At 37.2% G+C, this 26,086-nt stretch overlaps 1 protein-coding gene across 7 annotated transcripts in view; it reads right to left on the reverse strand.

Moving 5' to 3' along the window:
• Positions 1 to 26,086, reverse strand: part of CTNND2 (catenin delta 2) — a 641,697-nt gene that overhangs the window by 2,380 nt on the left and 613,231 nt on the right. For all 7 annotated transcript variants that reach the window (XM_040063932.2, XM_040063957.2, XM_040063974.2 and 4 more), the window contains 3 exons: positions 12,492 to 12,618; positions 8,289 to 8,420; positions 1,336 to 1,409 (listed from right to left, as the gene is read on the reverse strand). In XM_040063932.2, coding sequence (XP_039919866.1) covers positions 1,336 to 1,409; positions 8,289 to 8,420; positions 12,492 to 12,618 — 333 coding nt within the window. The remainder of the gene's footprint in view (positions 1 to 1,335; positions 1,410 to 8,288; positions 8,421 to 12,491; positions 12,619 to 26,086) is intronic.

A 26,086-nucleotide genomic window follows, 5' to 3' on the forward strand; every position in this document is an offset into this window, starting at 1 on the left:
GGCAACAGGATGGAAGGAGTAAATTCCCGTGCTAAAAATACAAAATTGTGCGTTATCTTAACTTCTGCTCAAAGCACTGCTTTAACAGTGAATTCCACAGCTCTGCCTTGTCATTTTATATCTTTACATTTATTTAATAGTATTATTATTATCAAATATATTTATTATTTAATATTATTGCTGCAAAAGATACCAGTTTATGTTGAAAGTAGTTGATGCGGCATAGCTTATACTTCACTTTTGTAACTACAATCTGTAGTTAATCTGTGTAACTTGCAGCTGTATAATGCAAATACTGATGACCAAAACTCAGCCTTGAAGAATTTGAATGTAGTCAATTTACACTCCAAAGACGCTAAACATTTTGCAGCTGCCTATGACAGAAGTGAGATTTAGGGGAAGAGGTGACACCATATCCTTAGAAACCATTTACAGACTTCAGGGCACTGACAAGAGGAAAGTGCCCTGAAATGGGTTCTTCTGCTACTGGTAAACAGAAGCATGTCCTTAACATCTCCTCAACACTTCATATTGACAATGTTGTGTTGTTGGTACATTCCAGCTGGTTGACTGGTTGAAGCTGGAATGTTTGTGATAGGCAGAAAAAAAGAAAAAATCTCAGATGGTCCTCTACCCTAAGGTTCCCATACATTTTTTTTTCAGAAATCCCTAGTGAATCTCTGATTTTATAGTTGGGACTTTATTGAAATCTGAAATGTATAAACACATGCTGACTAGCCTTGAAGACTATCTTCTGCTTCATGCTACCTCTGTAATTTTGGACAGATTTTGTGACGGCAAAATGATGTTGCCTGTTGTTTCTCACATGGTTACCACAGGGAATACAGATGCTCAGAGACCGATGTGAGAACACTTTGTGGATCCTGCTGCTCTGCACGTTAGTAATGTTACCTCAAGATGGCAGGAACAGTCACACTGCTACGGCCCAAACTCCGTGATATTTGTTCAAAACAAATATCTGTACTGGACTCTAGGCAGGCATTGAAAAAGGCTGCCTAAGTTCACTACTTTTAGCAGTCCCACAAGGGATCTTACAAGTTTGGGCCCAATAATACAACTGCACAAAGGAGCATACCTACTCTAGTTTCTATTTCTAGAACTGCTATCAAGGTGTAACTGACCTTCAGGACCTCATTTCGTTTCACATATTCAAACACAGGTGTTTAATTTGGACATAGGAGTAAAATTCTACATTAAGCAATCTGTTTATTTGTGATATTTTTAAATTTCTGGTATTTTTCTTCCATTTCCATGTACAATGTTGCATCAGCCTTTTACCATCTGGAACAGCAACATTTTAATCTCTGTACTTGCCTGGTTATGTTTGATATCTTCAGCAGGTGCACCATACGAATTCCTGTACAAAGTTGAGATTCCAGTGTTCTGAGCTGCAGAGAGAGAAAAGGAAGGAAAAAGCAGGTTTACCAAACATACTTCTTTGGCCTCAAAGTGAATTCTTCATTAAATACATCATACAAAGCCTGTTTCCCACACTGCAAAATCTTTAAAAGCATCTGCAGACTTTTCCTCCCACTGAACCCTCATCGTCTTTGCTTTGGTGTATATACATCTCTTTGGTATTCATTTATTTATGGCAACAGGCTCCATGTCATGTTCATAACAATGTTGTGCACTTCTTATATGCATGAACAAAATAATTTCATATAAAGCTAGCATTCAATACAAAATTTCAGGTTATAGATGAGCTTATGTAACACATGCAACAAACAGTAGTTGTAAACATTGAGATTAAGAAACATTTCAGTTCTTTCACTTCAGTTGGACAATGTGGATTATTAACACTACAGTCATTCTGTTTTCTCATTAAATTATTCAAGCAAAAAGTGATTAAATATAAGTGACAAGTTATGCAAAAAGTAATATGTAGTTATACTGAAGAGGTCTGGCCAAGATAGTTTCAAATCCACGACTGCTGTCACTGCTGTCACTTTCTTCTCAGATGTCTTACTACTCAAATGCACAGACAAAACTGAGCTACGAGTTTGAAACTGGAAGTATTTCTTAAGAGAAGGATGAAAATACACAGTCTTGCAAAAACTTATTTCTGACCCAGTCCCAAAAACCCCCAAATGAAAAGCAAAGGATTTTCCTTGCAAAGCTGACTCCACTGATCCCTCTGATTTGGCAATTTAGCTGAAGCTTAGTTTGCCAGCAGGACTTGAAAGACTAGTTACTTCTCATTTTGAAAGACGATGAAGGTAGCATTTTGAGTGGCTGCTGCACACTTTTCGTGCATCATTAACTCTGCAGTCATTCTAACCAATGATTAAATGATTTATGAGGACTCTCACTATGAAAGAACAGGCCTGAAAGTAAAAATTGAGTAGTTGTGAATCAGAGTCATCAGTGGAACTGAAACATGTAGCTCGTGACCTCTCTCAGGTCTCTGCAATATTATAAAACCTGGAGGCACCAAGAGTGGCTTTTAATACTTTCACAAGTTAAAACTTGTGACGCCAAGTGCTGAGCATCAGAGCTGAAAGCTGGAATGGAATCCATGCCAGTCACATCACTAGGAAGAACCACGTTTCTGAAGGAGTAAGCTCTTTTTTCCTTTGGCAATGTGCAGGCATGACCTCTGCATGTAAAACTTCCTCTACCTTTCCCCCCACCACTGCACCCTTTCTGGAGAAAGGAATGGCACGGCCTTCAGCCAAAGCTGACTGGAATACATCAATTCTGATCTTCACATCTGCCATGGGTTCCATGCTGAGGGTACAATTTTTGTCAGTTTGATGCACTGCTCCATGTTGCTGCTTTACAAATCTCAGATGGATTTTCTTAAAGATCTGCACCATGTTTGTGAAAATAGGATAAAGACAGGGCTTATATGGTGGCTTGATGAGATCTAACAACTCTAAAAAGAGACTTTTCACTTCATAACTACTAAGTGATAGCGGTGAAACCCCTCTTGTTCCTTGAAGAGCTGTATGAAGTAACTAACAAAGTGCAGAGTCCTGTGTAGGAAACGAAGAAGAGCCCCGGAGGTCTTCAAGTGCAGCATGATCCCTTTTTTTAAGGCGTCAAGACAGATGCTGGTTGGGCTCCTCCAGTGGTAGGTACTCTTAATTCTATCCATATGCCAACAGGTCATAACAGACAGCAACAGGTGAATGCTGGGAAGTAGTGCTTGAATAGTTTTCTTTGGTTGTCAACATAAACGCCAAAGGATTTGATCTGGAGAGGTTCTCACTGTTCAGGCTACATTTTATCATTTAAGGGATTTTTGAGACTTGACTGTTATTTCAGTGTGTTTCTTTATATTCCAGCTGCAGCCTCTGCTGCAGTGTTTGAAAACACTCCTCCTGATGAGTCTTTAGTATAAGAGAAGTTCGCATCGACATTGCTCTTTATGGTGCATCTCATGACAACAAGACTCTCAGTAGTACAGCTGCTAGATCTTCCCCTGATATCATCTTTTTAATGCTATTTTTCTGATTTTCTTGCTTGTCCCACAAAGTGTCAGAAGTTTTGTTACACAAATTCCTCTTCTCAAGATCTAAAGAGACTCAAGTGTTTCAGATACGCATTTTGTGAAGACCTAGCTCTTGAAAAAACATTAAAGTGACATTCACTATATTGGACTGTCATAGATGGAGGAAGAACTTCTTGTAACCATTTTGTTTTTATGAATATATGTGCCAAGATAAGTGGGTTTGAAGCTTCATGCATGTGAGTTTCTAGTCAAACATAACAGAACATAGTGAGTTCAGACAGGTCAATGCTGTTCACAGTTGTTTGATGTCAGGAGTAAAAGACTGGTACAAGGTGCAACATCTGAGGGTATTATGAAGAATCTGATGAAAAATAGCAAACCAGACTCATGCTAATTTGCATGTTGTTCCTTCAGGCAATCAGACATTAAGAGGGAGGTTATGACCTTTCCATACTGATATATAAAAAGACATGTGGCACATATGTGCTGCTATTAGCCATGACTATCATAAACCTAGAAATAGTTCAGAGTTGGTGTGTAGCTGTCCAGTGCACTACTGTGACATTTGCACTGATGTGCTCACAAATGTCACATACCAGATTGAAGTTTTACAGTCTCTTGGATCACATATTCACCAATAGAAAATGGATAATTTCAGCTCATGAGAAGTTGAAAGTTGCAAGCTCTGTGTTGCTGATTTCACTGCAGTGATGGGGATACAAATTCAAAAGTTAAAAATGAAGAAAAAAATCCCCCCTCAAACACTTAGTAATCTTTTCTTAAAGCAATAAAAACAATGAGACATAAATAGCTTGAAAATAAATGTCAGGAGTTCAAGAATAAGAAATCATGGCTTAGGCTAGCTTGGAGGTTGAGGTAATTCTGATTCTGGAGGAAATGTAAGTCAAGCAATGCAGCTGCTAGCAATGACTGCAGACCTGCTCCAGTACCTGCTTCTGAACATTCAGGTGGCATTCTTGGGAACTCCATTCCCACTCTGCCATGCTTCAGTGAGCACTTGACTCTTGCTGTCCAAGAGCAGGGGACAAATACAAAAGAAAGAAGAGAATAAGCTAGATGGATGGACAGATATTGTGTGGTTAATATCTGATTTTTCCTGATAATATTGTATATGTACCATCATAATAAAATTGTAAAACAAATAGAAAGAGAAGTCAATGAAATATTTTTTAAAATAAAAATGGCAAGAGAAGGGAAAGGAGTGAAAGGAGTAAGAGACAGATATTTCTGCAGCCACATTTCTTCACAGAGATGTGAGAATTAGCTGAAAATTAAATTAAAAGAGGAGTGATCAGTGTGTGCGTTTATGTGCATATTTTATGCAGTCTCTAAACATCAGTACATGGTAATATTGAAGATGGACTTTCTGGTAGGCAAAATTGTGAGCATTCTAAAATGAATACTCTGACCAAACTGCAGTACTTCGTGGTTCAGTTGATAAAGGACATTACAGAAAGACACCCTTCTTTCTCCCTTCTGTTCAGTCTTCAAGGTGATACTCGTTGGAAAAAACTGCACATAGCTCGCCATAGCAGTTTTCTTTAAAGATGGCAAACATTGAAATTATGTTACTCATGTAACAGTCACAGTGGTCTATGTGACAAAGATGTCACTGACCAAATTCATCCCCATATACCCCAGTCCCTTGATTCATGGTTTAACATTTGGCTTTCAGATCTTGGAAGTACTTATTCTGAACACATTTACAGACACTTTGGAATAACAAGATGCTAGCCTTTTGCCCTCAGGAACACAAACTGATAATAAGAAAGGACAGCTCAGCTGGATAGGTAGTCATCCTCATTTGGTATCCTGCAACCTGCTTTTTCTGCTATAAGCAGCAGGTCTCCATTAAAAAAAAAAATAGCACTAGACAGTAAAGGAAAATGTTTCTGTACCTCGCAAATCTTAGGTAACAGAGATCATGTACATATCGGTTCAGTGAGGGAGCTAAAAAAGTAAAAATAACCTCAAAGAAGGAGTCCCATGATGGTACACAGGAACCTTATCTTCCCTGTTCTGAAGGAAAACACCATGGCATAAATAACATTATCACGTGCACTTAACGGTTCCCGTTTTCCTAAACTGAATATAATAGGTTTTTTCTTAAAAATACATGTTAAGTGACGAAATTTTATTATTGGTTATTATTTTCGACAGAGAGGAGAAAATGGACTGTAAATATAAAAAGCATCATAAACCTGTGAAGAGGGCAATGAGAACTTTGATACTGTGCCTCTATTTTTTTAGCTATCCTCATGAAATCAATATAAGTTATCATCTTCAGCCAAACTGTTTACTTCATAGAGTCTCCATTTTCCCCAGAGGTTTCCTGACAAATCCTCAAGATGGCAGGAAGCCAACATTCATACTTTGAAAATCCATCAAAAAACCTTCATTTCAGTCCCAGCGCAAAGGTCATAAAATTTTTCAACTATAAACTGAAAAGAGCTTTGGAGAAGAGCATGGAGACAGTCATGGATAAATTGGGACTACAGCTGTGGCTCTACACTCAGTGTAAAATCTGTAAGTCAAAGAAAGCTTCGTGTAATACATCAGCTTGGCACAAAAGTAGGAGAGCAGATCAAAACACGTGTACGCCAGGTGGAACCTGAGAAAACATTCATCTAAGTCCCATCCATTTGGATAAACCAGCTGCAATGCACTGTCTGATGCACTAAATGAAACGCAGACATCGCAAGAAATTTGCTACATGAACTTGTATTAGGCCACTCAAAGTCAAAATGTTTCACAAAATCACAGATACTGATTTTATATGTTCTTTAAATCAAATATTTATTATTTAATGAGCTACAGTTATGTTACACAAAATTTCATGTTGAATGTTGATGAGCAAAACTCCTTCTGTCATTTTCTTTTGTTCTTATAACGGTGCTTAATTTGAACTTAGACCAAATGTGCAGAGATTTGGTGATCTGAAAGAGAGAAAGTTACTTGTTAATTCCATATTTATTTTTACATTAGTAATGTAAGATTGTGAAATATTGCACTTTTTTATTTGAATTTGTTTGATTTTTTTGTCTCACTGAGCTCAGGAGCTGGAAAGACAGTTGATAGCTGATCATGATGCTAAGAGTTTCAAGTTTCCTTACTAAAAGCCCACCCAAATAATCAATAGAAATAGACAAAATATGAGACAATATTAGAGGAAAACACAGTGCAAAAATCAAAGTGGACTAAAGGTTGCTGAGGCAGTAGAAACCTGGAAATTATATTGCGAGAGAAAGGAAATAAGGGAAGTAGGAATGGGAGAAGAAAAACACCACAGTAAAAAAGAAGATGAAAAGGGGTGTGGAAAAAGAAAAGCCCATTTTTTTAATGTGTGGAGAAAGACAAGACTATCTGCAAGGAAACAAATTTTCAGCATGGAGACACTGTATTTTGGTGAATTTTCTGATATAATTTGCTAGTCTGAATTTACAGATGCAGCTAGAACAAAATACTACAGTTTCCGCCTTTTCCTTTTCAGCCTGATGCTCTTTTTCCTGAGATGTCACCCTTTATGGGTCCTTGACAAATGGCTGAAAAAACGTCAGTCCCGTCCTTCACAATCAGCCAAGTAAGGGCCACTGAATTGTTATAGAAAACCACTTCCCGCAGTGACTATGAAACACTCAAAACATTACAGACACATAAAATACAGTACCTTGACTGAATTTTCTGCACTTTACTGCAGTACCCCTCAGAAGTCATCCAGGACACTCCTAATTTCTGTGGTTTCCAGATGCTCTTGACTGTAATTCTTCACTTCAGATTTTCCCCTTCAGGCTAATTAACGTTCCATATTGCATTTTCACACAAGTTCCAGGGCTGGTCTTCAGGTTTTGATTACATAATCACATATAACATAGTAGATACAGTGAGTATCTTCATATCCTGAGTACAGTCTTGAAAGATGGATCTCATAGATCTCATGGATGGATTGATGCTGAGTCACCATGTTCGTGGTGAACAACCCATTCTGCCTCTGAGAGAGACCTCTACGGATGGTGTGGGAGAAGAAAACAGGCATTCAGACTTCTCACTGTGATGTTTTGCCTGCCCTAAGGCAGCAGTTGAAGAGGAGACCGTGATGTTTGGCACTACGTAAATGTGACAAGAAGTTCAATACTGGTTATATAAGTACAATGGTGATGGAGACCAACATGTACTTTGCAAGACAATTCACAAAGAGGTACAGCACAAGGAAAATCACTCCAAATTTCCTAATTACTGAAATGCTAGGAGATTAATGAGCTCACTGGGGAAGAGCAGCCTTCAAAGAAACCTGCAACAGATGCCACAACATACAGAGAAAATTACTGCATTTAGATCAGCCCAGCTGAGAAAGTAACATGGATAGACATTAAAAAGAGCCACAAATTTCCTATGAATACTGACTTACAAAATAAGTTAACTGATCCTGGAGAGCACTCCCTGCAAAAGACAGATGTTAGGTGTCACTGCACATGCTCAAATATACCAGTTAATTCAAAGTGATCAACCAGCTTCCTTCTGAAATGAAAACAAATGTAAAATTGAAAAAGACATGCAAAATTGGATTCAGAGCCTTTCTTCTGTGAAGGATCATGGTGTTCACAAAACAATTTCAGATAGTGTTGTATTCATTGAAATGTATCTTCAGTTTTATTTCTCAAGGTGGCTAAAACTTGGGAACTAACTAAAGCAGGCTGACTCCTTTTTAAATTGTAGCAAGCCCAGCCAATCCTATAAAATCAGTGCTCTATCACAGCTGATTTTTATACATTCTATGCAAGCAAAATCTTACCTGTCATGGTGTCTTTCCTAGAAGTGTGTTCTCCCTTATTTCCATGGTAAGTGGCGTTAGTTCCAGTTGATTCATAGTCTGTTTTTCTTTCTTTTAGGCTGATCATTTCCCGAGGTGAGGCTGGGGCACTTGCTAGATAACAAAAATGGATTTTTTTTTTTTTTTTTTTTTTCCATCTATGACTAAATGTAGGGTTTAACTCTTGAGTAAGTATTTCAGTAAAGTTTGTATCAGTTAGTTTTCTAACACGAAGCTGACTGAAGAAACACTACCACATTATGGAGGAAAAGAAGAGATGCTGTTATTTCAAGGGCAATGCAAATATATTAATTGGACAATCAACGCAAACATAGTTTTATTTCTGAATGTTAAATTTCTTTTTACTTACATCCAACATCTAAGATGATATATATTAAAAAAAACCCACAAAAAAACCTACAACAGTATTTTTTTTTCCTTTTGCTTTTCAGTTTCTTTAACTTGTCAAAGCTTTCTGGTATGGGCACTCCCATTTTTTTCCTCAAAATGGTTACTTTATTTCCATTGGAAAGACAGATAACTTTCAACTGTGTGGAAAAAACCCTTACAAAATAGTTTTCTTCTATTTTATCTTGAAAAATAAACAAACCAATTAAATTGTTCTAATAGAAAAGGGAAGAAAAGAAAGCCTTTTTCCCCCTAGAAAACATATACCAAAGAATGCCTAACAATTAAAGGTAACTCAAATAATTTCTCTGTCTTTAAATATCTATATCTGCATTAAAGCAACAACCACTGCTTTAAGCTCTTTTTATTGAAACTAAATCCTTCATCACATATACTCACGGTACAGCTAAAAGGAGGAAAGTATAGGTAACAAAAAAGAGAACTGGGTTTTATACTTGAGTCTCACACACTGGAGAATGTCGAGGTAATCACTGGCACTGATCATGAAGCCTTAGAGATTGCAATGCTTAGGAAAAGTAGAAAAGCAAAAGGAAAAAAAAAAAATGGCTTTCAAGTAAACTGACTTCAATATATTTAGGTGTTGGTAGATAAAGAGCACTTTCTCTGTGGTGGAGGGCAGGAGAAGGAGCACAGCGTGAGTTAAGAGCCCCCCAGAGCCTCGTAAGGGCACAGTGGAACAAAAATTACTAAAGCGCTGGTGCTTACCCCCACACACTCCCCTGCCTCCACCCAGGTATTTGATATGTAAAAAGAAGCTCAAAACCAGAAATGATGCCCTTGTTCAAAAACAAGGAAGGGAAAAAAAAAAAGGTAATGTTAAAAATGTTAAACTCTTTGTGAAGCTTGACCTTGAGGCATATCTTCCATCACCTCCAAACTATGTTACTTTTTTAGTTAAGCAACAGTGGAGTACTTGCACTCAACCATGGAGTAGGAAAGCGTAAGTGACGTTGAATTCTCCTTTGATTGGTTTTGCTGGCCCTCGCCTCTGAATTTACAAAGCAAATGTAGAACAGATGTTCTTTCTTATGAAGTCATTAGAATTGGGGATTGCTTTTAAACTGTTTGTCAATAGTGATGTAAATCTAAAGCTGATAATCCGGCAGATATAAAGAAACATGACGTTAAACTACCAAATCAGCTAATGGCAGCTTGAGTCTAATGGGGAGCAGGCCAGAATGTAAACCTTTAAAAAGCTGCTAGCAGAGAGACACATTTTGTTTCACATACTCTGGTAAAGGTTATAAACACTTTGGTGTTTTGAACAAAATTGACTGATACAGATAAAATAATCTCTCTCTGTTCCCTGTGGGAACTCCCTCGCTCTTCCCATGAGGGGAAAACTACTTTCTGGCAAGCATTAAAATGCAGAAGCATCCTCTTTCAGAGTTATTACTGGAAGCAAAGATGAAGACTGTGGTTGATACAAGACTCAAAACTAATATAATGTTTTTCTGCTCTAATTCTTAAAAGACACAGAAAAAAATGCAGAGCCCTCTACAGTAGTTTGAGCCTGTTATCACCCAGTCCTAAGGATGGACAGGATTGTGTGAGTTTATTTCTTTCAACTCTTTACCCCATAGTAGGATCCAGTATGGCAACATAATTCTTGACGGATTTTAATCTGGAACTAAAGATCTCTAATGACAGAGATCACATAACTGCTCCAAGCAGTCTGTTCCGGTGCTTTCTTTCCCCACTGCTAGGAAATGTTCCCTGATGTCTAGCCTGACTCCTTGCTGCTCATTATTTCCATTTGTCTGCTATGAAAGCAGAAAAAGTTCACACCATTCCTCTTCACAGCTGGCTATTATGTGCTTGAAGACTTGGTGTGTACCTCTTCCCACTGTCTCCATCTCACTCATGTCTCTTTGACTTGAGTTAAACAATTACAGTCCATTCAAGTATATTCTCACATCCTGATTTTTCAACCTTCCAATTGTGCAACTGACAAAAATCCCCAGATAATTTCTAAAGAACGTTCATCTAGTCAGAAATTCTTCTTATAATTTTTTTTAAAGGATTGGTTATTTTTTTCCCCTTTGAACATCACCTCCAATTTCTCAGGATCACTTTGAATTTCAATAATGCCCTGCAAAGAATATGAGTTTCTCCCAGGTTTATGTCACCCACAAAGGAAATAGGTAACTTCTGCATATTATCTGGGTCATTACTAAAACCACTGAGGAGTACTGGATCCAGGCTAGGCTCTAATCACAGCATTCTGTGCTATTTTGGCAATAAACAATACCCTTTCCTTGTGAATGGTTTTCAGTAAGTTTTTTATTTACCACACAGGATGTTTTCTGAACTGTTGGCTAGCTTGCCTTAGGCTTGTCCATAAAAATGTATGAGAGAGTCTTACTGATCACAGGATATTGTACTAACTGACTTTTCTATCTGTAAAGTGTTTTGATTATGTTGTAGCAGAAATTCAGATGGATTTATTAAAAGCAATTGGTTTGCATTTGATATGGATACTACCAGACACACAGCAACTTACATTATTATGCAGAAATAGATACTACAAGAATTAAGTGATATCTTACGTTCCTACTACCTTTGAGCTGCTTAGGTTCTGATTATTTGTTCCAGCAATTTTCTAGACTGACATTGAGCTGACTGGTGTGTAATGACTTGCGCTCTTCTTCCTTCAGAAACAGCCATTATTATTTTTACTTTTCCAGTCTTATGACAACTGATGATGGCAGTAAAATTTCATCCAAAATTTAGAGTAACAGAAGTGAGATGGTTCTGGCAACAGGGAGAACTAAGATCTCAGGTCCAGACATTTCAAGTACCTTGCACTTACAGTCAAGATGAGATTTTAGAGAAGAAAAAAGGAACAAGAACCCTTTATGGACTTGTGTAATGGCAGATCTTAAAAACAGAACAGCAGCTCTCACTGTACTTCTGGCTACATTTTCACATCTCCTGAGTTGTGGCTCTGCAGCACTAAAATGCAGCTTCTAGAAAATTAACAAAACAATTTTCTGAAAAAACCCCTGTGGCATAATGATAATCATAAGTTTGGCAATTTTAATCCTAAACCCTTGGTGTACCTATGGAATGACAGCATTTGATTGAACAAGCAGCAGAAAGGCCAATGAAAGACTGACAGTGCACTCTCTTTATCTTGACTTTTTTTCCACTGGGAATGGCTTAATCTAATGAAGTCATGTTCTACCTTAGAATAAAGGGGAAGATTACCCAATTTCTAGATAAAAAAATTAATTTGCAGTATGGCATTAGTTGAGATACTTACATTAGTTCATTGTGCAAATCATACAGAATTGATAATAGCTGGTGTAAATATGTAAATGTTACAGGGTGGAGTAGACAAATCTGTGGAACTTACATATGCAAATGCATACACACATACCCAGAATAAAAGCTGACAAAAGTCTTTAAACTTCTGCTTAGTGTGCAAAATGGTCATAAACCACATAGTGGCTTTCACAACTAGAAAGCAAGCAATCCAATTTCCTGGTGCTACCAATGGATCTAATCAGGTAATCCCCAGCAAGAAAACACTTTGGGAGAACTTATGACAAAACATTATGGAATAATCTTTCTTCTGTAAAACTTTACCAGGTGCTAATGAAAAAAATTAAAATCCTGTTCTGAACAGGTGATCTGGTGACAGCAAGGAATACACTTTGTGCCCTTCCACCAGAGTTAACAACAAATCCAGACGTCAGGGAAAATGACGGTGATGCATTGATTACCTCTGCCTTTGCTTCGTCCTGGTCTTACCTGAGCGGTTGTTGGGAGACATGCGCACGGGAGAGATGGAGGGCGTGCGGGATGAGGAGTACGGTCTTTGCCGATCCCTTTCTATCGTTGAAGATGAGGCTACAAAGTGATACTGTGACCATCCATCCTGCAACACAAAGAATCGCGACAATGGTCAGTGGAAACGCCACACAGCTCCCCGCTTTAAGCTGAGTGTTTTTCCTTGGTGTTTTCACTACAGATACACCAGGTGTCCCTACCACCGGCTGGTAAATATAGTTAGTGGTGCAGGACCGGATGGTGCTGATTGTACTGACACAGCAAGGTTAAAAATAAATGTAGAAGGTCCTATAAAATAACACATCTCAGCCTCAAATTATTACAACTGTTTTATGCCATTTGTTTAATAGTTCTGCCTTTTTTCCCACACCTCTATTTTCACATTGCAAACAGCATTCTGGCTTGAAATATTTTCCATTTTATAGATAGGTTTTGGAATAAGTAGATAGGGAAGTTCCAGGAGTATCAGACTGCACATCTATTTAGCTTAGTTATACTAATTGACCTTTTGTTCACACACTAGAGAAAAAGAATCAATGCATTTTCCTTGTTCCAGTTTTCTTCAAGGCACACAGAATGAAATTCTATTCTTCTATTTAAAACTAAGTTAATGGTGATGTATTAAAAAAATGCAACAAAGTAATAGAAATACTAGAAACAGCTAGTTCAAAAATAAAAAAAGGGAAAATTTAGATAATTCATGTTTTATTCCAGCACCATAGCATAATGTAATAATAAAAAATAATGTACTTTGTATTTTTAAAAATGTACTACATATAGTCTGAAACTATCATGAGAGCATAAACTGACTTCCAATATTGTTCTTAACAAATGACAGTATTTCAAATGCCTTTAGTATTCATAAATTGCAACTGTCTTCGTCAGTGCTTAATGTTTAATCTAAATCAGTAATACTGAGATTTCCCAGTCTCACAGTTTTAAAAATGCCCAATTCCTGTTGGGCTCATTGGAAATTCAGTCAAGTACCAGGCATGTTGCTAAACAAAACTTTTGCAATGAAATGCTGAATAAAAATAAGCGCCATAAAACATTACCAAGAACCAGCTGGAATTTTCCTCTTGCTTACAGAAGAGTAATTCACAGTTGGGGTAGTAAAGAATATCCCTACCCCCAAACTCAGTTATTCCACACATCCAGCAATGAATCTCACCCCTTCCCATGCTCTGCCTTTGCTAGAGATATCTGTCTGACTTTGTTCCATCCACAGAAACCATGGGCATCTTGCCCTAGGAAGAGAAGATGACTTGAAAACCCCCTTTCCACCAGACTCTTAGAAAAGAGAACTCAGCAAGACTGTGACACAGCAGGAAGAAAGAAGGAAATGTAGAAGGAAATGCTATATACAAATTAGGACAGACAGAGGTGACAACTAACTACAGGTGCTGAATGTCTGTACTCCTCATGTAATGCATTTGTACAAACAGGGATGCATCTCAGTTGCAAATTCAAAGACAAAAATGAGGAAAAGTGAAATCTGGGCTATGGCTTTTTTTATTAGGACTTTCTGTGGAGTCAGTAATGACTGTCCTCTATCACTCGTGTTTAGGACACTTGACTGAACTGCGCCTCATATTTAATCACAGTCATATAAGAAAGTATAAATGAGAAATCAAGTTAATTAAAAATAGTAAGAGTAACTTGAAAAAAGAAATACTTGGTCTTTAATACCACTTCCTTAAACCAAAATTTTCTACATACAACCTTTCCAATCTATATCTGGTTTCCAAAAAGAAGTTTCTACACAAACCACAACCTCCAAGCTAGAGGGAGGGTTCACTTGTGAAGCCTTAAATTCTTAAATCAAATTGGAAATTACTATATATGATATGTACATATGTATAAAATGCGTGTATTTTAAAGAAGATATAATAGTTTATAGTTCGAGTTATAATGAATAGCTGAAGTCCAATAATCTTATCCAAGCATCAAGACTACAAGTAACACATATAGCCTTAATTTTTTGTCTCTGGTTAACAATACCTTGTGCGTTGATTTCTCTATTATAAAACTGGAGGACCAAACATGTGAGAACCTCAAGCCTTTATTCTGATGAAGAAAAACCATTTCCTCCTTTCCTTCTTTCCTTCTGAGGTCAGAATTTCTTACAAGAAAGGTGACTGTATCTCATTCTGTTGTAGTTTTCTACAACAGAATTTATTTCTGTTAAAAATAAATTTTCATTTAAACAAACTGAAGAAGGGGAAGCTATGAAGAGGACAGACTTTAGATCTGACAAAAGGAAAAGGGGTGCACTATTTATTATTGTCTGCCTGCAAAGCAAGAGACATCAACCATGCTTACACAGAGCAAGGTAGAAACGCTTCCCGTTTTGTGGATCTGGATACATTCATGGCCAGGTATACTCTCCTTTCGCACTCTCGCTTCCTTTAAGTAAAACCCTGGCATATCGTTCAGAAAAAAGTGATCAGTCTTCCCCTAAGCCTTTCTTCTTGTTGCCTAGTCCATCAGTATTTTATACATTAATACCTGCAGCCTGGTTCTGATGGGAAGAGGATGAAATAAATCCCTGCCACCTGCAGCGTCCCATGGACTCTGAAGGAATAGCACATGGCACCAGTTTTGCTGTGCAGGATATGAACAGCTACTTTGTCAACATTTCTTCGTCAGACACAGCACTGCAAGGTGCCTGAACAACAAGGAGAGCTGTTCAGGATGCTGGCACTAGCAGTCTTTTCTGCAGTGCATGTCTTCCCTTCTTCTTTTCCCTGCAAATTTTCATTTTTCTCCCTAGTGACAGTAGTGCTTATAATGAGGTCTTCAGATAAATTCTGCTACAAACTCTCAAGCTAAATCAGCCAAATCAGCTCAACGAGACAAGTGAGGCAAACAATAAACTCTCAGACAAGTTTTGTACTGGCTTGGCATCGCTTTTGACTAAACAAGGCATACTCCTATCACTGTATGACAACTTTCACGGTGTTTTTCAACAGGCTGTGGGCAGCTCCTAGACCTCACAGTACTTCAAAACCCCAACACTTTAAAGTTATTTCTCTTTAGCTTCCTTCTTCTGCAAAGAACAAGATTCTTTCCTTGTAAAAGTAAACAAATTTATGAAAACTATCCCCATCAACAATTCCAAAAGCTATTAGTATTAAACATTGAAACTAATTTTTAAGAGCCTAAAGGGGGCATTTTCAATTTAATGGCTAGATAAATACCACCTGACATGATGGCTGCTTTCATTAGTTTGTTTCAGGTCTACTGCCTGTAATGAAATTTAATTAAATTGATTTGGGTACTTAAAGGTACAGTATACAGCAGTGTCCTCCAAAGAAGAAAGCTAAGTCAAGACCAAAGTATGTGAGACTGAATTCACGGAACCAAATATGATCTAGGAGATGAAGAAGAAGACAAAAGGATCTGACAAATTGGAAAGCAATTCAATGCAATTCTGTTACAGAATGGATATATTTGTTAAATGGCAGTAATTAAGAGGTAATAGTAAGTAATAGGTGGCAATTGCACTTTACAGGAGGACAGAGAACAACCAGAGTACAGAAATACTATTATACATCCTTCCAATGCATTTTCTACTGGGCATTTATCTATATTTTGACTATAATGAATATATCCATTATATATCAATTACACTTCATAAAGTCCACTGATTGGCAGTGACGTTTCTGATAACATTCTCTTGGAAAAGCTGCAGGATTAAAATTGGGATGGGAGCTGGATGATTGCTATAAAAAAATGAAAGTGATACTGTAGTCTCTGATCAATTTTTACTGGGCTTAAGGGGTGAACAGGTTCTTTATCTCCCTTCTCAACTTTCAGTCATTTTGACAATAAGTAATTTTCATCAGGCCCATGGGGTAATAATTATTTTGTCAGGGTGTCTAAACTTCCTGTGCCAAACACCTATTGTATGTGTCTCAAGAAAACATAATCCGTTTTTTCTTTCTTTTCTTGATATTCTCTTTGTGTTTAAAATGTAAGGGCAAAATGGAAAGCAGATTTCTATTGTGCTTGCAAGAATTTCCATTTTTCAGAAGTCACTGGTAGTGGAGTCTTTGATTTGAGGAGATGATTTGTGGAGCTGGATGATATCAGACACACCATTTTCTCTCTTGTAGTACAGTAACATTGTGAGGACTGAATTAAATTAAGCCCTGATGGGAACTGACAACATGTTGACCCAATAGGGAACCAGAGTTCCTGCCTGAATTCACAGACAGTAGAGGAGTGAAGTGGCCAAGGAATCTTCAGGAGTCAGGCAGAGTATGGTGCCTAACACCTATCACAGCATCCACTCAGAAAGAAACCCCACAGCAGTCCGTGCGTTAATAGCCACACAGCAAAAGTGACCTCTGACTGATTATGCTGATCAGGTGCTGTGAAAAGACACTGAATTGAAAAGCACTGAGTGCTCTAGAAAAACTGTATGATGTATGATGGCTGTATGATGGCTCAGTATCTTTCAATGTTGAAGAGCAGTGTGCTCTGACTCCTGGTCATAGATGTTCGAACACTGTCAGGAACAGAGAAGAGCAACTTCCTGTAAACAGAAAATTCCTACTAGAGAGAAAAATTAAAATGATACAACAAATCCAAAAAAACCCAGCTAAAGCCTGAGAAACTATAAATAATGTTTTGCCCTGCCTTCCTGAAATTTACAACCTCTCCAGCATGCTACTTCTTGCTTCAGGTCCGATCCTCTTGTAACCTGATTTAACAGACATTTTATGGACAACTTGAAGCACATAGGACCAGACTCGCTTCATCATCCTACTTCCTTACCCATAAGCCAGCTTTTTACTGGTTCCAGGATATTAATTGCAGTAATAACTGTTCCCATAATGGCTATAAGCTGTAGAAATGTGAAGTTTTGATAGACAACCTCTTGCAGGGGTCAGTAACTAGACCCACTGTGGTGTTAGAAGGAGGTGACACAGCAACAAGGCAAAGTGCTGTAAGTATGTAATGTAGGATCTACTCACTTTGAAACTCAGCCAAACATTGCTCTGAGTTGCTGGTGTTGCTTCCTTCTCAAGCTAAAGCACCACTGTCAGGTTAAATGAAACACCCTGACTGGTGTGCACCAGTGTGACGCTGTCTACAGCAAAAGATAAATCTGATGTGAATTAAGTCAAAGCTCATCAGACTAACACAGGTCTGGGCAATTCTTCAGTAAGAATTCGCTGTCACAACTCTAATAGGACACAGCAGAAATTAGAACTGGATTAAATAATCTACATACAATGCCATATGAAAATTATGTATATGATGACTGTGGTGAAAAATCTGAAATGGTCACAAGGTTGGGGTGATCCACATAAGTATCTCATGGAGCTCTCACATGGGATTTCTGAACTAATGTGTTTTTTATGATCACAGACAACCACCCTTACTTATCATGAGGGTTTACATTCTGGGATCACATTATTTTGTTTTAATGAAAGAGAAAGAATAAATACATCTCCCAGTGTTTCTCAACAAAGATACCAACCCAGCCCCATGGCAGCAAAGAGGAAGCTAACTAGTCCCCACCAACAGGACCTGTGTTTCACTGGAGGGAGTGACAAGGAAATCTGAGCTGCTGAGGAAGAGATGGCAAGACAACCATTCTCTATAAAAGCCCCTGCCTTTGTAGTTGAAGAGTATTTACTTTGGAAGACGATTTCAACTTAATTCTTACAGCTTCAAAAACTCTAGAAACACTCCTGAAACACAAACCAACTAGTTTTAGATAAACAATGTAATTTAAACCCGAAGGTGTTTTTTAATATTTTCTTTGAATTTACAAATTCAATTTGAATTTACACTGTCAAATCCTAATAACAGTAAATGATTCCTGAAAGCATTGTTCCTTATGGATTTGCTTGTGTTGTTTCTAGAAGTCTCAAAACCAGAAAAGAACTCCTGCGCATTGATCTGCTTTACAATGTATTACGAATAACCATTCTTTTACTGCCATCAGTTACTCTATAATTTTGACGAGTATTAACATTTTTATTCCTAGGATTTTATCTTTTGCTTCCAAAGAGGTAAATCAAGATACGTTGTTCAAGAAGAGAGTAGGGATTGAGCCTGAAAGATTCTGGTGTTCTTCCAGTCTGCATGTCCATTTCATTTAAATCCTTCATTCTGGAGCAATTTCAATGGCTTCTGACTCCAAGTGTCGTGATTCCCTTCCTCTCCCAAAGAGTTATAAGCCAAGCACCCAAAATCAACAGACCCAAAGTGAAGACATGATCACTGAAGCTCATCATAATTTGAAGATTTTAGTATTTGTGCTTACAGTCTCATTTTCACAACTTATGGAAGCCAGAAGATTATTTTTAAAAGAGAAATTAATCAAGTTTGGGGGCTTTAAAAATATTACATTAATTTGGATAAAAGAGCAGGTGTTGGTGACAAGACGAGAAATTTGACCAAGTGCTTAATGGAAAGCACAGCTTGCTTCCATGCCCTTTTATGAAGATGATGAAGCCACTTGTTTGCTGGTTAAAAGTCATGCTGTGAGTACCACTCCTGGGTGAGCCTCTAGGGAAGGCCCTCTCCCTCCTCCCCTGCAGGGACCTAACTAGGGGGAGAGGATGGAGACTGTGCTGAGAGCCCCATGGAAGCAGTGCCATCACTTGAGCCAAGGCAAAGAGCAGCAGCAGCATGGCCAGGCAGGTAAAGTTCAGGCCAGGCAAAGGGCAGAGCAGCCAGCTCTCCCAGGGACCCTCAGGCTGCTGTCCCAGTGCCAGATGCTGGGGCTGCCACGTTGCTCCACAGCTGGGGCAGGTGCGCGACACATGCAGTGCTTCTGTCTGCTATCTGGTGCAGCGGGCTCAGCCTCAGCGCTTCTCGTCTTCTTACTCTAAATTTCAATGTACAAATGGCTTTTACTTATAAGTGACCGTTTCTGCATCCCAGACACAGCAGAAGATCAATTGCCTAAGAAGCTGAAATACAAATACACATTGAAATACGTATTTAGGGCAGCATGAGGCTTAAAGAAGGGCTCCTAGTCAGACAGTCATTAACTGCAGCAAAACTGTCTGGCACTGGCTGAGGATTATTAAGTTTTCTGTAGGCTCTTTGAAGTGACATTTTCAGAATCGGTGGTTAAACTCATTTTTTTTGAAATGAGACATATACCTCCCAGCCTCCATCTCGCCTTCTCTGAAAGCAACACCATTATTCTCCTACTGTCAGCATTCCACCTCAAAATAATCTACAATATTTTCTCTCCCTGTTTTTCTCTTCCATTGCAGTGCAAGGGGTATTATATTCTTCTGAGAGTATCATCTAATTTTTTTTCTTTCAACACACCACAGATGGCCTTGGTGACTTTTCTTTTTTCAAATGCACTTTTTGATGTGCATTGTTATCAACTTCTAATCACAGATCTTGTACCATAATTTCTGCACCTCATCCCTTGATTTTAGCTATGAAGAGACACACGATGAGGGAAAGATAGTGCTAATTACTTGCCAAATCTGTTCAAGTGAGAAGCAGCTAGGAAACTATCCCTGGTGGTTTTACAAAGTACAAGTCTTGGATGTTTTAGGCAATCAGTGAGGCATTGCTTTACCTATCCGTAATTAATTATTGATTTCCTGTTGTGTGAATTGCAAAGATGACAAGACCTAATCTGATGAATAAAATAGCTGCAAGAAAAGAGAATTGTATGTGAGGCAAAGCATGAAGGAGACTTCAGACATGGCAGAGTTCATTACTCATTTTGCTAAGGCTATATGCAGCCAAAAAAAACCACTTTCAAAACACTGCAATAAAATGAAATACATTCATTTCTCAAAGCATCACTTTGCCTCTTATAGAGAAATAAAATTGTTGTAATATATTTTAGAGGAAATGAAGGCAGTACTTGGCCCTTTAGCTAGAATTTCCGTTCTTCTATTTTCTCCTACATAAGGTATATAAGCTATAATTTAAATTGTTAGAATCACAAAAAAACCTATTCTTGCTTGTATCTTGTGTGTACAAAATGCGCTTGTCTGCAAAAAAATGTGTACATTGATTTTTGATTTGTATTGCAATTTTCATTCCAGTAATGCAATTCCACTATTTTAACATGTATATGATCTAGAAATGCAAACTCTGGTTGTTGGCCACAAAATTTCAGGAGAGAGACAAGTACTTTATGTTCAGGGTTGGTTTCTTAAATCTACTGTCCTTCCAAAGGCTAGAAACCAATCAATAACACCTCTTACTCTTACTTTTCATGCATTTAACCATAAAATCAACCAGATACAACTCTTCTATTATACCTGTGACTGTAAAACATGAAAAAATCATTATCTGAGTAAAATTTTCACTATTCTCCTTTATGATAAAGAACATGGTAGTACTGATGATACTGACTGTGATCAAGAGCCATTAGAAGTTTGTGCTTCCCAAAGAGCAGCAGTGCAGCTGAAAACAGAGGATCATTTTATTCAAATGTGGAGCTGCCTGACATAATAGGAATTAGTGCCCCTTCAGAAAAAACATTGGAGAAACTCATGCTGTCCTTGGTTTTAGGTCAAAAGTTTGTGCATAGTATACTTAAATCAGAGAGTTAGAGATCCGAGTCATTACTGCTAAGCTGTGTGAGTTTAAGGATATTTTGCTTTGAACATGTAGTTCACCAGAACACAAGGACATTAATAATGAGAAATGCACATTATTTTTTACTGATACACCTTTAACAGTTTCTGATTCACGAAGTAAGTATTGTTAACTCAAAGAGAAACATGCTGTTGGACCAAAGACTACAAGTCTCAATTTAGAGGATCCTCAACTTTCTCTAAAAGCACTTTGTACAATTAAAAGTAATAAATCCCATTCAGAAACTTCCAGTGAAACTTTTCATTTCTACTTTTTGCAGGAAGAAGTAGCTATAGCTCTTTCATCAAGACAAACTCTATCAGCAAGTAAAGGAAGTAAAACACTCAGAACAAAGCACAAAAATGACTAAAGAGACTTCTTTCAAAATATAAGGTTTCTTTCTTTTTTAAAGTCTGAAATGGCAGACATATTTAGGGCATTTTTGAATTCCGTTAGCATTTTTAGGAAGAGAAGAAGGAAGAAATGAGAGGTACTTCCTAGTATTTTTCCCCCACCCATTATTAGATCATGTAGAACATCAAAGAACTGAAAGTAGGATATTGATGCAGTAGCTTAATATTTCATTGACCTTTGATTGAATTAACATGTACTGGCCGTACTGAACAAACACTTTTGACCTCCTTATAAAACCCAGAAGAATGAGGATGATGATAGCGTAAGTACAGCAACACAGCTCAGCATCAGCAACAGACGCCCACGGTTATGAATTGACTACCCCAGCTCGACTATTTACCTCCGAGACAGAAATATGCTGTGATTGACAGAGGAATGAATTGATTTCCCTCCCCTCTGTGCTCCATGAGTGTGCTATTACTGCAAGTAAAAGTTCTACTGATCTGATTCATTTGCAAAACTATAAGCAGCCACCCAACACCATCCAACAAACCCATTCAAGTCTGAGAGAAACCGAGTTTCCCACCCGTACTCTTTACTGCACATCTACTTAGATCTTGTGCCTGAACCTAGATATGCAAATATCAAGCATACAAGTTAATGACGACATTTTGTTCAGAATGGTAGAAAGCATTTTCCTTGAACGAATTTTGGAGAAAAATATTGACATCAATTAAAAATAGTTTCTCTATGCATGTATCTTTAAAACACCTTTGAAAGTCTCTAGAAAGACTTTTGGATTTTTTTCAGTATTGTACATATGAATCCAGCTAAATGCTGTTTGCCATTAAATAATGTTTGTATTAGTGTTAAAATATTTAATACATTATTTAATAATTGGACAAAAAATGTTCCCAGTACCAAAAGATATGTAGTTAATTTTCTTAGGTCTCTATTTTCTACTCAAATATTAAAATCCAATTTTATTCTGATAAAATACTTTAAAAAAAACCATCTGTAGATGTGACCTATGTATAACCTTCTGGATTCTGGATGCCTCCTCATAGCTCTACCCTAAGGATATTTCAGAAACTTCAGTTGTACAATTCTCTTCAGAAAGAAGGCTTTAAGTTAAAGACACTGACTCCTGGGCTGCATTTTAAATTTTCTTTTCTTCTGAGAAGTTCAAAGGGTGGAGTACTTTGGGGACAGACTTTACACAAGTATGAGATTAAATTTCTCTCTTCTAAATCTGGATTTAGCAATCTAAGAGTGGACTTGAGTTTTTAAGAGAACAATACCTTGTTCATTCCCCCATGAATCAACTAGAGCTTACCATGAGACCCAGCATCAATGCTGAGGATGCTTTAGCGTCACATATATATGGCTCATCCTAGAGAATTGTTTGGATAGACTTTGATTCTTTTCTCGTTTCTTTAGCACCTCTTGAATCTAGTAGATTTTGGATGAGAATGGTGCCAGTTTCCATGCACTCCTAAGTGATTCGGTTGTTGAATTACTGCTTGCTACAATGCTCAATGCTGGAGAGAAGTACTATCATGTCTTTAATGCCCTCGGGGGAAAAGCAACGGTCAACTAGAGCTGTAGATACTTTCTAAGCTCACAAGCAAAACCATTAAGGTTTATTTCTTTACACATTCCCAAGGTCTCTTTGTTTGGACATAGAATTACAGAACCACAGAATCTCCTGAGTTGGAAGGCACCCATTAGGATCATCAAGTCCAACCTTGCTGCTGCACAGGACAACCCCAAGAGCCACACCATGTTGCCTGAGAGCATTGTCCAAAAGCTTCTTGAACTCTGTCAGGGTTGGTGCTGTGACCGCTTCCCTGGGAAGCCTGTGCCAGTGCCCAACCACCCTCTGAGTGAAGAAACTTTACATAATATCCAACGTCTGGGTATTGTGGACATCATACTTAAAGGCAGCATCTTCTAAGTACTCTGTGTTAAGCTTTACATGCACACAGCCTGTTTGTGTATACACGTACATGTATGTAGATAGAGGTATTTACCACCAAACACACACAATACGTTGTCCAACAGACACACAAGTGTTTGCAAAGAAAAAAAAAAAATTAAAACCCCCTTAGTTTTGCTCTAATTTTGCTCAGTTATCATACCTGATTTTTTAAAAAAATCTCATTCATTATTGAAATAGTACAAGTAAGGGCAGGTCTGTTTTCATGAAAAATGAGCATTGGTATTGAATTTTCAATTCAGCTCAGACTATCTTAGATTACTATTAATATTTTCAATATCATCATAGACATGGACAGAGAGAAATATGTAGATACTGAAACATAACTAAAAGAATGGTAGGTGATACTGCATAGTAAATAAATCTTTGTTTAGGGCATCACAAAGAATTTGACTATGTAAAAAGCAAATTTATTAAAATAAATGATGATTATTAATATATAGTAAATAATGGAATCCAGAGGGCTAAAACAGCTGAGAACATCTCCTTCTAAAAACTGATGTTGAAACGCATGATTTGATACTCCTCCTTGTGCTGTCATTGTGATATAGGTAAGAACATGAATATTTTGGATTGCAAAATATTTTCTACCCTCTTTAGGCCATGCAAAATATATTTTTATAATAGTAATCACCTTCTATCTTTCTAGTACTGTTTGAGATTGTTAATAAACTGAAAGTTAGAAGGAACTACAAAAGATATTTCTTGAGATGATGAAAAAGCCAAGGAAATCAGAACATAGTACTTTAAAGCCACAAGTGAAATAGTATGTGTGATAAGTGATAACTATGGGCATTAAAATGAAATCAAAATAACATTCAGTTTGATTTAGCACATTGTAATATTTTGGTCTTTTTAAAAATTGTCCTTCTTAAAAAAATAGCCAAAAGATTTCAAATGGTAGCGCAGCTCGGTGAAAACAAAATGTGTTTTGCCAAATGATGAGATTTTTCTCTCTATTTTTAAAAATTCAAGAGTGGTTTTTACATCACTTTTTCCCTGTGTGAACACTCCTGACTACCTCTGCATAAGCCAAAAAGTTTGCCTCTATATGTCAGTTCAATTTATTTTCACAATTTACCCTTTAGGATCCATGATTTTTCTCATGATATGTAAATTCCTATTGCAAAGACAAATAGGGTGTTATTCAAGCAGGCAATTTGCAATCAAAAAGCCAGAAATGTTAAAATTTTCTTGCTAAAGGCTTGAATGATTATTAAAAAAACAATCCCTGGGAAGGTTTATGCAATCAAAAGAGGAAATAAGTTAAATGGTGAGTTTACTTGTACAGTGATGCTGCCTGGTGCAAATTATGTCGAAAAAGTAGCATGAAGGTAAAAATGACGTTCCAGACTATCATATCATTACTCACTGAAGAGGTTTTCTTGTCTCTAGGAAATAATGTGAAAAGATTATCATATTATTCTTTGCTCTGTAGCAACTACCTGTAATTTTAGGCAGAATACAAAATATGCCTTTGCTTTAATGATGAATTTCTTCACATTTGTGCATGCATTGGGATAGGCACACCTATCTTACATGAACACTGGAAAGTAATATTCAGCATAAAAAGCAGAATTAAGAACGGACACACACACAAATCAGTAAGGCAAACTTTTTCTCTAGTACTGAATCCAATGACAATTTTATGGTTCAGTATTTCACAAGATTGCCAGTTGATAAAAAGCCACATTTAAAATGCTCAACTAAAGGCGAATCACGTTTCTTAAGAAAGGAAAGAGAAAAAGAAAGTATATATTTGAAGACTATAACTCTTTTGCTATATTGGTTATAGAATCTCTTTCTAATAAAATTATTCATATGATGCTTTAGAAAGGCTTGAGAGTATTTTACTTCAGCAGAAAATTTCCACATTTCCTTTACTTAAAGTCAATTTTGGACTTTGTCTAGTTCCTAATTAACAAAAGAAAGTAAAGTAATGTATCAGATAATGAAAAACCGGGTGTTTTAACTATATTCCTGTTAGCTAAAGATGAAAAGGATTTACCCTAACCTTGAAAGATGTTTATGTCTGGAGTATTTAAATGAAGTCTCCTCTGATGTCTTCTCGTTTCTAGGCAAACTTTGTGAAAAAAGAAAAAAAAGAAAAAAAAAAAAAGAGGAAGGAAATAGCACAGCTACTATGTTTTCTGGGGTCAGGAAAAACATGTAAATTCCAATTTCCTCTAAATAGTTTATCAGATATAATATACAGACATATATGTAAGACTGTGTATATATATATATGCACACACACACGCATAATACACAGACATAAACACAGTCGCTCCATGGGCTTACTAGAATGTTGTTCAGATGTAGGTGTTTTGGTTTTGCCATAATGCCACAAAGAAATATTTTATTAAGAAAAAAAATATTAAAAGGAAAAAAAAAAAGAATACACTTGGTTAGGGACATGGAATTTTAGTACCTCAAATTAAAGACTGCCCTTAACAAAAAAAACCCCCAAACAACCAAAATACAAACCAAAAAAACCCCAATAAAAACAACAATAAAAAATCCAGTCCTGCTAATTCTCATGACCTACAATTTTGTCTGAAGGAAATGTACATTACCACTCTTAACAGAAATTTTGAAAAATACCATTTTAAGAATTTAA

Source organism: Hirundo rustica, chromosome 1 (assembly GCF_015227805.2).
Source record: "Hirundo rustica isolate bHirRus1 chromosome 1, bHirRus1.pri.v3, whole genome shotgun sequence".
Taxonomy (NCBI): Eukaryota; Metazoa; Chordata; class Aves; order Passeriformes; family Hirundinidae; genus Hirundo; species Hirundo rustica.